Below are 12,123 nucleotides of genomic sequence, written 5' to 3'. Positions count from 1 at the left end.
AGATGAAGAGTTTTCCGTGAGCTCAGTCCTGGCCTCAGATGTCATTCATGCTACCCGCCGAGATATTCCGTGTATATTCAGGGTACGGATTTTCCGTTATTCTTTGTAACAAATCACATGGTTAAAACTGGTTATTCCAGGCCTGCTGTCGTGCCACGGCAGCCACCAGCGTGCTCCCAGTCTGGCTTCCGGGTCTCAGCCTCCAGCCCGGCCCCAGGTCCCTGTGCGTCCACATCCTGGCAGAGCAGCAGCCTGTGCCCATCTCGGCGCCTCCTGGCTGGCTTCCCAGACCTCACTTCACTGACCCTGCCTTTTTCTCCTACGTCTGAAACTCCTTCCACCTGGTCCACATCCGGGCACTGCTGGGTGGGCGCTGTGGAGGGTTAGGTTAGGTGCTGCTCCAGCACCAGTCAGAGCCAGCGTTTTTGTTGGCTGATTGAGTCCCTCACTGAATTAGTGTTAGACATTGTAGCCCTAGGCTGTTTCTAGAAGACTGTGAATTGAGGAAAGAAACCCTCCAGCCCCCTCCATTGGGGATTTTTTTTATAAACACAGTAAAATTTTGGTTGACAACAAAACTAAGTCTGTAAGTCAGTTTTTGCTAAATCACATCTCTATTCAGAAACAGCCTCCTACACACGGTGCAGGAAATTGCCATCGTTGCTGGAGCGGTGGTCTTGGGTGGCGACGGAAACCATTGGTGCGTGCTCAGAGGCCATCATGGGGAGGCAAGATTTGGGCCAGTGATTTTGAGACCCTCTTTTTCCTGGACACATTCTCAGAATCTACTTTTGTTTATAATCACTATCCAAGAAAGCAGATTTAAAGTAGGCAGCTATTGATAGTTTGGGCAAAAGCAGAATTAACAAAAATGGGGCCAGGAAGGGACTTTACAGGGCTATTTAGAACCCCGCCTCTTCTGCCTCCTGCCGAGGGAGCCCCTGCAAGGTGCCCAGCGAGGTGGGGTCAGGGCTCCCGTACCTGTTACTCCAGGGTGTATGGCCCCAGCAGGGGCATGGCATCCATGTGGCTTCGGTGTCTGATGGCTCCTCTCTTCTCTTCTGTTTTCTGGCCTGAAGGTGACGGCCTCTCTCTTAGGTGCACCTTCTAAGACCAGCTCGCTGCTCATTCTGACAGAAAATGAGAACGAAAAGAGGAAGTGGGTTGGAATTCTGGAAGGACTCCAGTCCATCCTTCATAAAAACCGGCTGAGGAACCAGGTCGTGCATGTTCCCTTGGAAGCCTACGACAGCTCGCTGCCTCTCATTAAGGCTGTCTTGACAGCTGCCATCGTGGGTACGTCCCAAAGGCTGTGTCCTTTACGTGTCGGAAGCAACAGCACTCTGCGGTGCCCATCTGAAAGTCAGACGCAGGTCACAGGCGCATGGTCCATTAGGGTTTGTGGACGGTTTCTCCGTGCATGTTGAGAAGCCGGTGACCTGTGCGGACAGTTGGCCCTGGGTAAGCCTGGGGGTGCCCCAGGAGCCCTGCACACACCCAAATCCTTGCAGACTCACTCCCACCATTGGCCCTGCAGCATCCGTGTGTACAGAAAGTCACCCTGATACCGAAGTTTCACATCCCTGGGATGCTGTGTTTTCGCCGACATGGCTGAAAATCCCATGAATAAGCGGAGCCACGCAGTTCAAACCCATGCTCTTCCTGGTCAGCTGTACCGACTTTGTTACTTACCCTCCACAGATGCGGACAGGATTGCGGTTGGCTTAGAAGAAGGGCTGTATGTCATCGAGGTCACCCGAGATGGTGAGTGAGCAGGGTGTTGCCAGCCTGGGATGTCACAGGCCCAGCCTGACCTCTGCAGACAGCGCGGGGTCAGTAGCTGCTAAGGGCCAAGACACATGCGCTTGGTGAAGGTGCCAGGGGGCCAGCGCGCCTTGGAGACCAGCGCCGACTGCCTGGCAATGTGCTAAATCCGTGTCGCATCCATCAATTTCAGGAGAGCACTGAGCGGGAGTGGGTGGGGGTCAAGGAACGCCCCCGGAAGGAGGAACAGCTGAGATATCCCAACCTGTGCTGAGGCTTCACTTGAGAAGCTTTAGTTTCTTTGCTTCCAATTTTGACACTTCACTCTCCCAGCGAGGAAGGGCAAAGGTCTCCCTGCACGCGCCTGCTCCACAGCCCCGGGTCTAGGAGCAGAAACTTCAGGAGACTGGAACTGGCCCTGGGCAGTGGGGCAGGGGCCCTGGGAGCATCCCTCAAGGCATCCAGCGGCATTTCACAGGAGCCTTAGTGCTTTCTCAAAAGACCCAGTGTCTCAGCATGCGACAGCCATGGAGGGAGAAGGATGGGGCAGCCACTGGGCGAGGCTCTGGCAACTCTTCGGGGGGGTCCTGAGCAAGCAGGGGCTTAGGTTAACCTGGGGCTGTGTGAGGGCAGTGCCATCAGAGGACTCATCTCTGGGTCCCAGCAGGTCGGGGCAGCGCTTTGTTCGTCATGTGCAGCGTGAGGGTTCTCTGGTTTGAGGATAAGATGGAAGGAGGCCCAGATCACCCCAGGGCCTTGCTGCACGAGGATCCAGGTGGAAGCGCTGCCCTGGCGCACTGAGGGGTGTACACAGCAGCAGAGGCGGAGGAGCCTTCTGACCGGCCCCGAGGCTGCCCTCTGAGCACACTGTGCGTGTATAGATAGGGCAGCTTCTCCAGGGCACTCAGGCTGCTGGCTTTGGGGGCAGGGACAGGCTCAGGGCTGGGCTCAGGCTGTGCACATAGGAAGGGAGCCCAGGGGAGGGGCCTAGGGCGTTACAGGCAGGTCTTTAGCCAAGGCCATTAGCCCCTGCGAGCTGCTGGCCATTCTGTTGGCCTCACACTGTCCTCCCCACCACAGTGATCGTCCGCGCAGCTGACTGTAAGAAGGTGCACCAGATCGAGCTTGCTCCCAGAGAGAAGATCGTAATCCTCCTGTGTGGCCGGAACCACCACGTGCACCTCTATCCTTGGTCGTCCCTCGACGGAGCGGAAGGCAGCTTTGACATCAAACTTCCAGAAACCAAAGGCTGCCAGCTCATGGCCACGGCGACGCTGAAGAAGAGCTCTGCCACCTGCCTGTTTGTAGCCGTGAAACGGCTGATCCTTTGCTATGAGATCCAGAGAACTAAGCCATTCCACAGAAAGTTCAATGAGATTGTGGCTCCTGGCAGCGTGCAGTGCCTGGCGGTGCTCAGGGACAGGCTCTGTGTGGGCTACCCTTCTGGGTTCTGCCTGCTGAGCATCCAGGGGGACGGGCAGCCTCTAAACCTGGTAAATCCCAATGACCCCTCGCTTGCGTTCCTCTCACAACAGTCTTTTGATGCCCTTTGTGCTGTGGAGCTCGAAAGCGAGGAGTACCTGCTTTGCTTCAGCCACATGGGACTGTACGTGGACCCGCAAGGCCGGAGGGCACGCGCGCAGGAGCTCATGTGGCCTGCGGCTCCTGTCGCCTGTAGTATGTATATGTTTTCTGTTGCATATCCCTGTTGCTGCTTTTCCCACCGACAGTCGGCATGTGTTCGATTTTGCTTTGGTTTGTCTTCTAGTTCCCTGAGTCTAGAGGTCACAAAGGATCAGGAGAGGCACGCTCCGTGGCCGCCCACAGCAGCAGGCACAGTGCAGATCTCAGCATCTCAGACCCACAGGCTCTCTCCCTTGAGCACATGGGGCTGGTTCTTCCAGAGGCCTCAGCACAAGACCCAGTCAGTGGACATGGGCCCCCAGGCAGAACTAGGCAAATGGAGGATGGGGCATGGCGTTCATCTCGTTTAAAAAGCCTTCTGCCTGTAATCCCAGCACTCTGGGAGGCCGAGGCAGGCGAATCACGAGGGAGATCAAGACCATCCTACCAACATAGTAAAAGCCTGTCTGTACCAAAAATATAAAAATTAGCTGGGCATGGTGGCACGTGCCTGGAATCCCAGCTACTCAGGAGGCTGAGGCTTGAACTACGGAGGCGGAGGTTGCAGTGAGTCAAGATCACGCCACTACACTCCAGCCTGGCAACAGAACAAGTCTCCATCTCAAAAAAAAAAAAAAAAAAAGGCCTTTCTCCTGATAATATATAAACTTACACAGTAGTAAAGACAAACTGAAGGGTTTTGGTGGCCAGAAAAAATTCACTTCTGGTGTCTAAGTTACAGCCCCTCTTGGGACAAGTGTTTTCTGAGAGTGGTAGGAGCTGTTTCAAACAGTTGGGTCACTTAATTTGCTTAGTTGACATGAGTTTCTGTGTGAATGGTAGCATTGGGGAAAGTAGCACCAGTGGGCACTTCGCACCTGGCCCACTGTCTGATTGTTTTTAAAACCTTAAACTGGGCAGGGAGCGGTGGCTCACACCTATAATCCTAGCACTGTGGGAGGCTGAGGCAGGAGGCTCACTGGACCTCAGGAGTTCAATACCAGCCTCGTCTCTATTAAAAACCAAAAAACGATCCCAGCACCGTGCCACGTGCCTGTAGTCCCAGCTACTTGGGAGGCTGCGACAGGAGGATTTCTTGAGTTCAGAGACAGAGGCTCCAGTGAACCATGATCACACCACTACACTCTAGCCTGAGGGACAGAATGAGACCCTGTCTCTTAGAAAAAACATGGAAGGAAACCTTAAACCTCAGAATCCCTCTGTTTGATCTGTCAGAATAACCTGTACCATCAAATCCACAGATGAAGGGGAGGCAGGGAAGAAAGGGACAAGCCAGGCAGATGGGGTAACAGGGCAGGAGGTGGGGGAATGATGTTCTCCCTCACTTATCTGAAGCTAACCCTTTGTCTGCCCCATTGCTGGCCTTGCGAGGCGGCAGCATACCCAGGTGTCTTGGCTAGACACCAGGCCTGTGAGGTGCGTGCCAGCCTCCACCCACAGGGGCTTCCTGCAGTGTGTCCCAGCTCCATCCCTATGGCCATGCCACAGCAGATGTGTGGGCAGTGGGGCCGGGCCATGGGGCCTGGGGTGAGGTGCAGGAAGGGCCCAGTCCACTGCCTCAGCACCCCTTGTCCTGGACTCCTCCCCCCCCCCCCCCCCCCCGCCACACACATCCTGTCCTCGTCACGGGCAACCAGAACAGGGTTCAGAAACACAGGATTTGCATTTTTGCAAAGTGTAATGCTGAAGAGGACCCAGGTTACTTAGTGCAGTGTATTTGCGATCCTGGCCACGCGTGTCTGGCATAGACACCTGAAGTTCCAGGGTTCACCTTGTCGGGCTGCCTCTCTCCCACGGGGGCAGTAGATGCAGATGAGTTTCAGAGCTGGGCAAAAGTCATTTCACCATCTATAGGAAGAGGAGCTGCTCATTCTGCACCTGTGCTGAGCGCCCTGTGTGGGTGGCCTCCCTGGCCCTTCGAGCATGTTTCATCCACTCTGTTGCAGAGGCAGCCGAGGGCCACAGGGACCATGTGTCCTGCATCAGTCACATGTCACATCTGTCAGACCCCAGGTTCTTTATAATACTCTTTAGCTTAGGGTTTTTTTTAGACTGGAAATCTGTTTATCACTGAGTCAGCACATTAGACTTCTCCCTGGTTCCTTGCAAGTGAATCTCGACGTACTCAGCAGGTGAGGGTCTTCCCAGAAGCCCCTATGTGGAGAGCAGTTTCCTGAAGGTCAGTTCAGGGTCTGCTTTTGCACGTGGCTCTCAGGCCTCACAGGTGCATCTGGAATGCCCGTGAGGCATCTGGTGACCAGACCAACATCTTTTGTCTTTTGCAAACCCTGTTTGATTTTCTTTTTGTATTCAGAAGGTAAGGCCTGATCTAGGTCAGCGCAGTGGCTCACCCCTGTAATCCCAGCACTTCGGGAGGCCTATGGGGTGGATCACCAGGCCAGGAGACTGAGACCATTCTGGCCAATGGTGAAACCCCATCTCTACTAAAAATGCAAAAAAAAAATTAGCCAGGCATGGTAGTGCGCACCTGTAATCCCAGCTACTCAGGAGGCTGAGGCAGGAGAAACACTTGAACCCTCCAGCCTGGTGACAGAGTGAGATGATGTCTCAAAAAAAAAAAAAAAAAGGCCTGATCGTGTAGCCTCTTTGGAATCTGTTATAGAAACAGCAGTGAGGTGTGTCACAATGCAGATTAACCTTTAACTCTGGAGGTAGAAGAGCCGGGAACGATGACTGAGCTGGAGCTCTCTTGCATTTGGGACCTGCCACCTCACAGCTCTGCATTTCTGCACGGTGATGTCTAGGAGCCAAGCCACGCTGAGGGGCTGTGGGGACAGTGATTGCGCCACCTACACGGAGGGATGGAGCAGTGGACATGCACCGCTTCTCCATCACATGGCACAGCTGTGTCACTGCTGTTCTAAATGTGGAGAAAGCCCCTTAAACTCCAAGTGCCCAAAGGCTCTGCAGTCCTTGCTCTCACATCCTTGGTGCCCTGGGTGGTGGTGCTGCTGTAAGCTAACAGATGAGGAGGTGAGGAGCAGAGCTCGGACGCCAGAGCTCCCTGCAAGACGCCCTCACCCTCAGAACAGGCTGCAGAGGGGCCTCCCCTGCCCCCACAGCATGGGTGCCTAGGGCTCTGGGGTCATTAGTGTGGAGGGCAGACAGGGTTGTTGGCCAGAGGTCAGTGGTGGTTTCTGTGTGGTTTTAATACCTACCTGGAAACCTGACTTGCCATCTCCTACAGAAGGAATTCACTTCACTGTACGAAACAGCCCCTACCTGAGTTTGCAGTGTGGTAAGCCTGAATTAGTAGCTTTCATGATCGTAACATGAGAGCTAAGTGAAAAACCAGACTTTTAAAAGTCACCTTCAACATCTGTACTATGGTCTTCAAAATACTAGTTAGAGAAGTGGTGGTGGAGCATTTAAACGTTTATTCGATTGTGTTTGTTTAAACTTTGAAATGAAGATGAATTCCAGAGCGGGAACGTGGAGTCTCCGGTGACGTGAACCAGCTGAGGGCAGTGCTCCCGCCTGTGCACTTGTTCAAGTGCCAAGGCGTGGCCTCCAGCCCAAGGGCAGGTGAGTTCTGAGCCACTGTGGCTCACCCACCCTGCTCCGTCTGCACTAGGTTGCAGCCCCACCCATGTCACGGTGTACAGCGAGTATGGCGTCGACGTCTTCGATGTGCGCACCATGGAGTGGGTGCAGACCATAGGCCTGCGCAGGGTAAGGTGGCCTCGGCGCCCTCCGGTGGGCAGGTTTCTCCTGGTGTGGGCGGGTTTCTCCCGGTGCAGTCTGCTTGGCCCACACTTACTGTCCCTCCTTGGCTTCTGATCCAGATAAGGCCCCTGAACTCTGAAGGCACCCTCAACCTCCTCAACTGTGAGCCCCCACGCCTGATCTACTTCAAGAGCAAGTTCTCGGGTGAGCCTTTCTCTGCCCCGGGAGTGGAGGGAAGGGGGCAGAGGGGCGTGTGTCTGGAGCTGCAGCACCATCACCGGGCACTCTGCTCCTGCAGGCGCAGTTCTCAACGTGCCAGACACCTGCGACAACAGCAAGAAGCAGATGCTGCGCACCAGGAGCAAAAGGCGGTTCGTCTTCAAGGTCCCGGAGGAAGAGAGGCTGCAGCAGCGGCGGTAGGAGCTGGCCTCACGGGGCCAGCCAGGCCTCGCTCTGGGGAGGGCCGAGAGGATTCTCACATATCCATGAATCTCAAAAGTGTTTCTTTTCCCCAGAGAGATGCTTCGAGACCCAGAATTGAGATCCAAAATGATATCCAACCCAACCAACTTCAACCACGTGGCTCACATGGGCCCGGGCGACGGCATGCAGGTGCTCATGGACCTGCCTCTGGTGCGTGCACGGCGGTGGTGGGGCGGGCACCCCATCCTCTCCTCCCCAACAGACAGCCGTGGCGGCTGAGACCGTCCCAAAGGTAGGGCCCGCCCGCAAATGCTGGCACTGTGCTCTGACCTGTCACACAAGCCTGTCTCACTGAAGCTGTGTCCACAAGCACTGTCCCTGTCACAGGCCTTGTGCACAGACTCCAGGCCGCCCTGGCAATGATGCTGCGGGTGTGCTTGTCGGACTCTGTCACCATGTCAGCCTGTGAGGGTTTCTAAGTAGCCCTTCATACCAACAGATAGCATACTTTCTCTTTTTTATTTAAGAAGTATGTTTTTAGGCTGGGTCTGTCTGGTGGCTTAATTCCAGCACTTTGGGAGGCTGAGGCAGGTGGATCACCTGAAGTCAGGAGTTTGAAACCAGCCTGGCCTATATGGTGAAACCCCGTCTCTACTAATAATTACAAAAATTAGCTGGGCATGGTGGCGGGCACCTGTAGTCCCAACTACTTGGGAGGACGAGGCAGGAGAAACGCTTGAACCCAGGAGGCAGAGGTTGCAGAGAGCTGAGATTGCACCACTGCACTCCAAACTAGAGGACAGAGTAAGACTCAGTCTCAAGAAAAAAAATAAATGTTTCTTATAGGATCTGACCTGGCTTAAGTTGCTATTGCCAGTTCTTAGTTCCAGACTGCCCTGAGCCCTAGTCCATTCTAGGGAGCCCTCCTGGCCCCCATTTTGCTCATCAAAGTCGGGGCCACAGCCACCATAGGTGGCACAGACTTCACCGCTGACCTTTCTTTATGTCTCCCAAGCATACTCATGTGTTGCTGTCTCTGTCCAGAGTGCCGGGCCCCCCTCCCAGGAGGAAAGGCCAGGCCCCGCGCCCACCAGCCTGGCCCGCCAGCCTCCGTCCAGAAACAAGCCCTACATCTCGTGGCCCTCGTCAGGTGTGAAGCAAGCGTGGCCCCCACCGCCCTGGGGGAGGTGGGAGGTGGGAATGGGGAGACCCTAGAATTTTGATACCGTTCTTGAATTTTTCCCTAAGAGGAAAGCTGTCCTTGCTCCGTAGGTGGATCGGAGCCCGGTGTGGCTGTGCCTCTGAGAAGTATGTCTGATCCAGACCAGGACTTTGACAAAGAGGTGAGACGTGCCCAGGTGCAGTGGTGTGGCGGTGAGCTGCCACTGCAGAAGCAGCCCGAAGATCTGGGGGCCTGAGTGGTGTGACGCCCTTCTGGAGCACCCCACTTGGGCTGCTTTGTGCAGTGTGAGGGTGACAGGGTGGGAGGGAGGCAGGGGTGGCTGTCCTTTCCTCCAGGAGGCCCAAGCAGCCATCTCTTGGTCAGATCCTGGGTCTCCTTTGGGAGCACTGGCTGGGGGCGGGGCTGTCTGCCCCATGGGGAATGGAAGCTTTCCAGCCGACCAGCTCCTCCAGAGGCTGCTCCTTCCTCTGGGACTCCCCTGTGTTGTTTTATGTACTACAGTGTGACACATCAGTGGTTGCTTTGGTCCGGGCTGGCCTGGCACATTGGTCTCTCTTCTGCTCCTCCCCTGGGATGGCGCTAGGTGCCAGTGTAGGGACCACCTCGGGGACAAGCCCTGCTCTGGCTGGCAGCGTTCTTGCGCACAGCTCAGCAGCACTGCTCTGGCCTCAGTTTCCGCTGTGTAGAATGGGGGTGAGAATGCAATCGAGGGAGGGAGCTGCAGTGCTGTGGGCTAAGTGAGCTGAGGGCTGAGCCCTGGCGCCAACCTTGGAGGGAGGGAGGGAGGGAGGCAGAGGGGCCAGGCCCATCACTGTAGCACACATCGCAGCCCCAGCACTGAGGTGTTTGAACATCAGCTGCCAAACAGATGTGCAGGTGCCTGCACACATTCCTGGCTCTGCCAAGGTCGCCGTCTCTTCCTCTGACTCCCCGCCCTTTACTCTGCAGCAGGCCCTCAGCCTGTCTTTGTCTGGTGGGCAGTAACATTTTTCAGCAAGCACTGCTGTTACTTTACAGCTTGCTTCCAAGCTTGTGTCTGTCAGCCGTTTCCCGCTCAGGAGGTTCCATGCATGTCTCGGGCTGTCAAACCACACAGAGGACATGGCATCCCTCTTGGCACCGTGTCCTGAGGCAGTTAGTGCCTGTTTCGTCTGCATGACCTTGTTTCTTCTTTTAAGTGAAAGTCACAAAACAACTTTTTTTTTTTAAGTAGTAATACAGAGGCAGGGCCTCACTTTGTTGCCCAGGCTGGTCTCCCAACTCCTGGGCTCAAGCCGTCCTCCCACCTCGGCCTCGCAGAGGATTTGGATGACAGGCAGCAGCCAGCACACCGTGCCCAGATGACCGAAGTGAACACTCAGTGACATGTAGAACACTTACCACCTCTTTCTCATTCAGAAACATCTCCATTACTCCAGGCTAGGCGCAGTGGTTCATGCCTGTAGTACCAGCTACTAGCAAAGCTGAGGAGGGAGGATCACTTGAGGAGTTCAAGGCCAGTCTGGGCAATGTAATGAGATCCTGTCTCTAAAACAGAATAAATAAAAAAGACATTTTCATTATTTCAAAATAAGTTCCTGCCCCTTAAGCATTCTCTCCCCGTCGATCCCTCCCCTTAGTACCTGGGCAGCCCCCAGTTTTCTGAGATTTCCCGTTACGGACATTTTGTGGAAATGGAGTGCCCAGCCTTTCATACAGAATTTTTTTTTTCCTCCCGCCCCCTAGAAATGGTTTTGACCTTTTGTGCCTGGCTTTCACTTGGCAGACTGTTCCCGTGGTTCACCCCCGCTGTAGCACGTGTCAGTGTTTCATTTTCGTTGCTAAATAATATTCTCTTGTATGGATAGAGCCCACCTTGTTTTCCCGTTCTTCCCCGATGCCCATTTGGGCCGTAGTGTGTGGTGCTGGGAACACGTGTGCACATCCTTGTTTCAGTGCCTGTCTGCACATTGGGGTTTACGCCTGTGAGTGGGACTGCTGGATCATGTGGTGATTCTGTGTTTAACTTCGAGGCGCCACCAAGCCATTTTCTGCAGCAGTTGTACCGTGTCACATGTCCACCAGCAGTGTGTGAGGGTTCTCGTATCTCCACATCCTCACCAATACTTGTTTTTGTTTTGTTTTGTTTTGTTGTTTTCTTTTTAATAGTTGTCCTAGTGGCTGTGAATTAGTATCCGATTGTGGTTTTGAACTGCATTCCCTAAAAACTAGAGTATCTTTTCTTAAGCTTATTGGCCATTTCGTACCTTCTTTAGAGAAATGTCCGCTCAGGGCCTTTGCCCATTTTTGAATTGGTGGTTTGTCTTTTGTGGATGGGTTGGAGCTCCTGTCATGTTCGGAATAGCAGGCTCTTGTGAGAGATGTGATTTGCAGATGTCTTCTCTTGTTCTACAGGTTGTCATTTACATTCCTCATAATGTATTTTTCTGTTTGCTTTTTTTTTTTTTTTTAATTCATAGTCTTGCTCTGTCGCCCAGGTTGGAATGCAGTGGTACGATCTCAGCTCACTGCAAGCGATTCTGGTGCCTCAGTCTCCTGAGTAGCTGGGACTACAGGCACTTGCCACCATGCCCAGCTAATTTTTGTAGTTTTAGTAGAGGCAGGGTTTTGCCATGTTGGCCAGGCTGGTCTCGAATTCCTGACCTCAAACGATCCACCCATCTTGGCTTCCTGAAGTGCTAGGGTTACAGGCATGAGCCACCGCCCCAGCCTGGAACAGCCATCTTAGCAATATACTTACTCCATGAACATGGGATATTTTCCATTTATTTAAGCTCATTTTTCAGCAACGTTTTGTATTATAGTGTACACATTTTTTATTCCTCTGGTTAAACTATTCCTAGCTATTATTTTGGATGCTATTGTAAATTGAATTTTTTTTTTTTCAGTTTCCCTTTCACTGTGTGCCTTTCTGGTGTATAGAAATAGAACTGATGTGTGTGTGTGGAACTTGTGCCTTATAACTTGCTGAATTTGCTGGTTTTGTGGATTCTTTTCTTTAGGGTTTTCTATGTGTAGAATCACATTGTCTGCAAACAGGGATGGTTTTACTTTATTTCTAACTAACTTTTTTTTCTTTTTCTTCCCTGGTTGCTCTGGCTTTTACTCCTAGTGCCATGTTGAATAGTGGTGGTGAAAGCAGGCAGCTTTGTCTTGTTGCTGATCTTGGGGGAAACTGTGCCTCTCACCACCGAGTACTGTGAGCTGTTTCATCATTTGGGGAGTTCCCTTCTATTCCTAGTGCTTTTCTCGGGAAAGAGTGTCATGTTTGTGAATGCGGACTGCTTGGTTACAGGTGTGCACCACTGAGCCCGGCTCATTTTTGTATTTTTAGTAGAGACGGGGTTTCACCATGTTGGCCAGGCTGGTCCTGAACTCCTGACCTCGAGTGCCATCCACCCACCTTGGCCTCCCAAAGTGCT

The 12,123-nt window shown here is 53.4% G+C and overlaps 1 protein-coding gene across 4 annotated transcripts in view; it reads left to right on the top strand.

The window, feature by feature from the left end:
* CDC42BPB (CDC42 binding protein kinase beta) overlaps window positions 1-12,123 on the top strand; it is a 118,574-nt gene that overhangs the window by 104,705 nt on the left and 1,746 nt on the right. For all 4 annotated transcript variants that reach the window (XM_039462792.2, XM_039462790.2, XM_039462791.2 and 1 more), the window contains 10 exons: window positions 1-82; window positions 1,080-1,296; window positions 1,702-1,764; window positions 2,845-3,441; window positions 7,004-7,101; window positions 7,215-7,299; window positions 7,394-7,511; window positions 7,611-7,728; window positions 8,563-8,668; window positions 8,791-8,861. In XM_039462792.2, coding sequence (XP_039318726.1) covers window positions 1-82; window positions 1,080-1,296; window positions 1,702-1,764; window positions 2,845-3,441; window positions 7,004-7,101; window positions 7,215-7,299; window positions 7,394-7,511; window positions 7,611-7,728; window positions 8,563-8,668; window positions 8,791-8,861 — 1,555 coding nt within the window. The remainder of the gene's footprint in view (window positions 83-1,079; window positions 1,297-1,701; window positions 1,765-2,844; window positions 3,442-7,003; window positions 7,102-7,214; window positions 7,300-7,393; window positions 7,512-7,610; window positions 7,729-8,562; window positions 8,669-8,790; window positions 8,862-12,123) is intronic.

This window comes from Saimiri boliviensis, chromosome 2 (assembly GCF_048565385.1).
Source record: "Saimiri boliviensis isolate mSaiBol1 chromosome 2, mSaiBol1.pri, whole genome shotgun sequence".
In the NCBI taxonomy this organism is placed as follows: domain Eukaryota; kingdom Metazoa; phylum Chordata; class Mammalia; order Primates; family Cebidae; genus Saimiri; species Saimiri boliviensis.
This window is presented reverse-complemented; position numbering and strand designations above follow the sequence as displayed.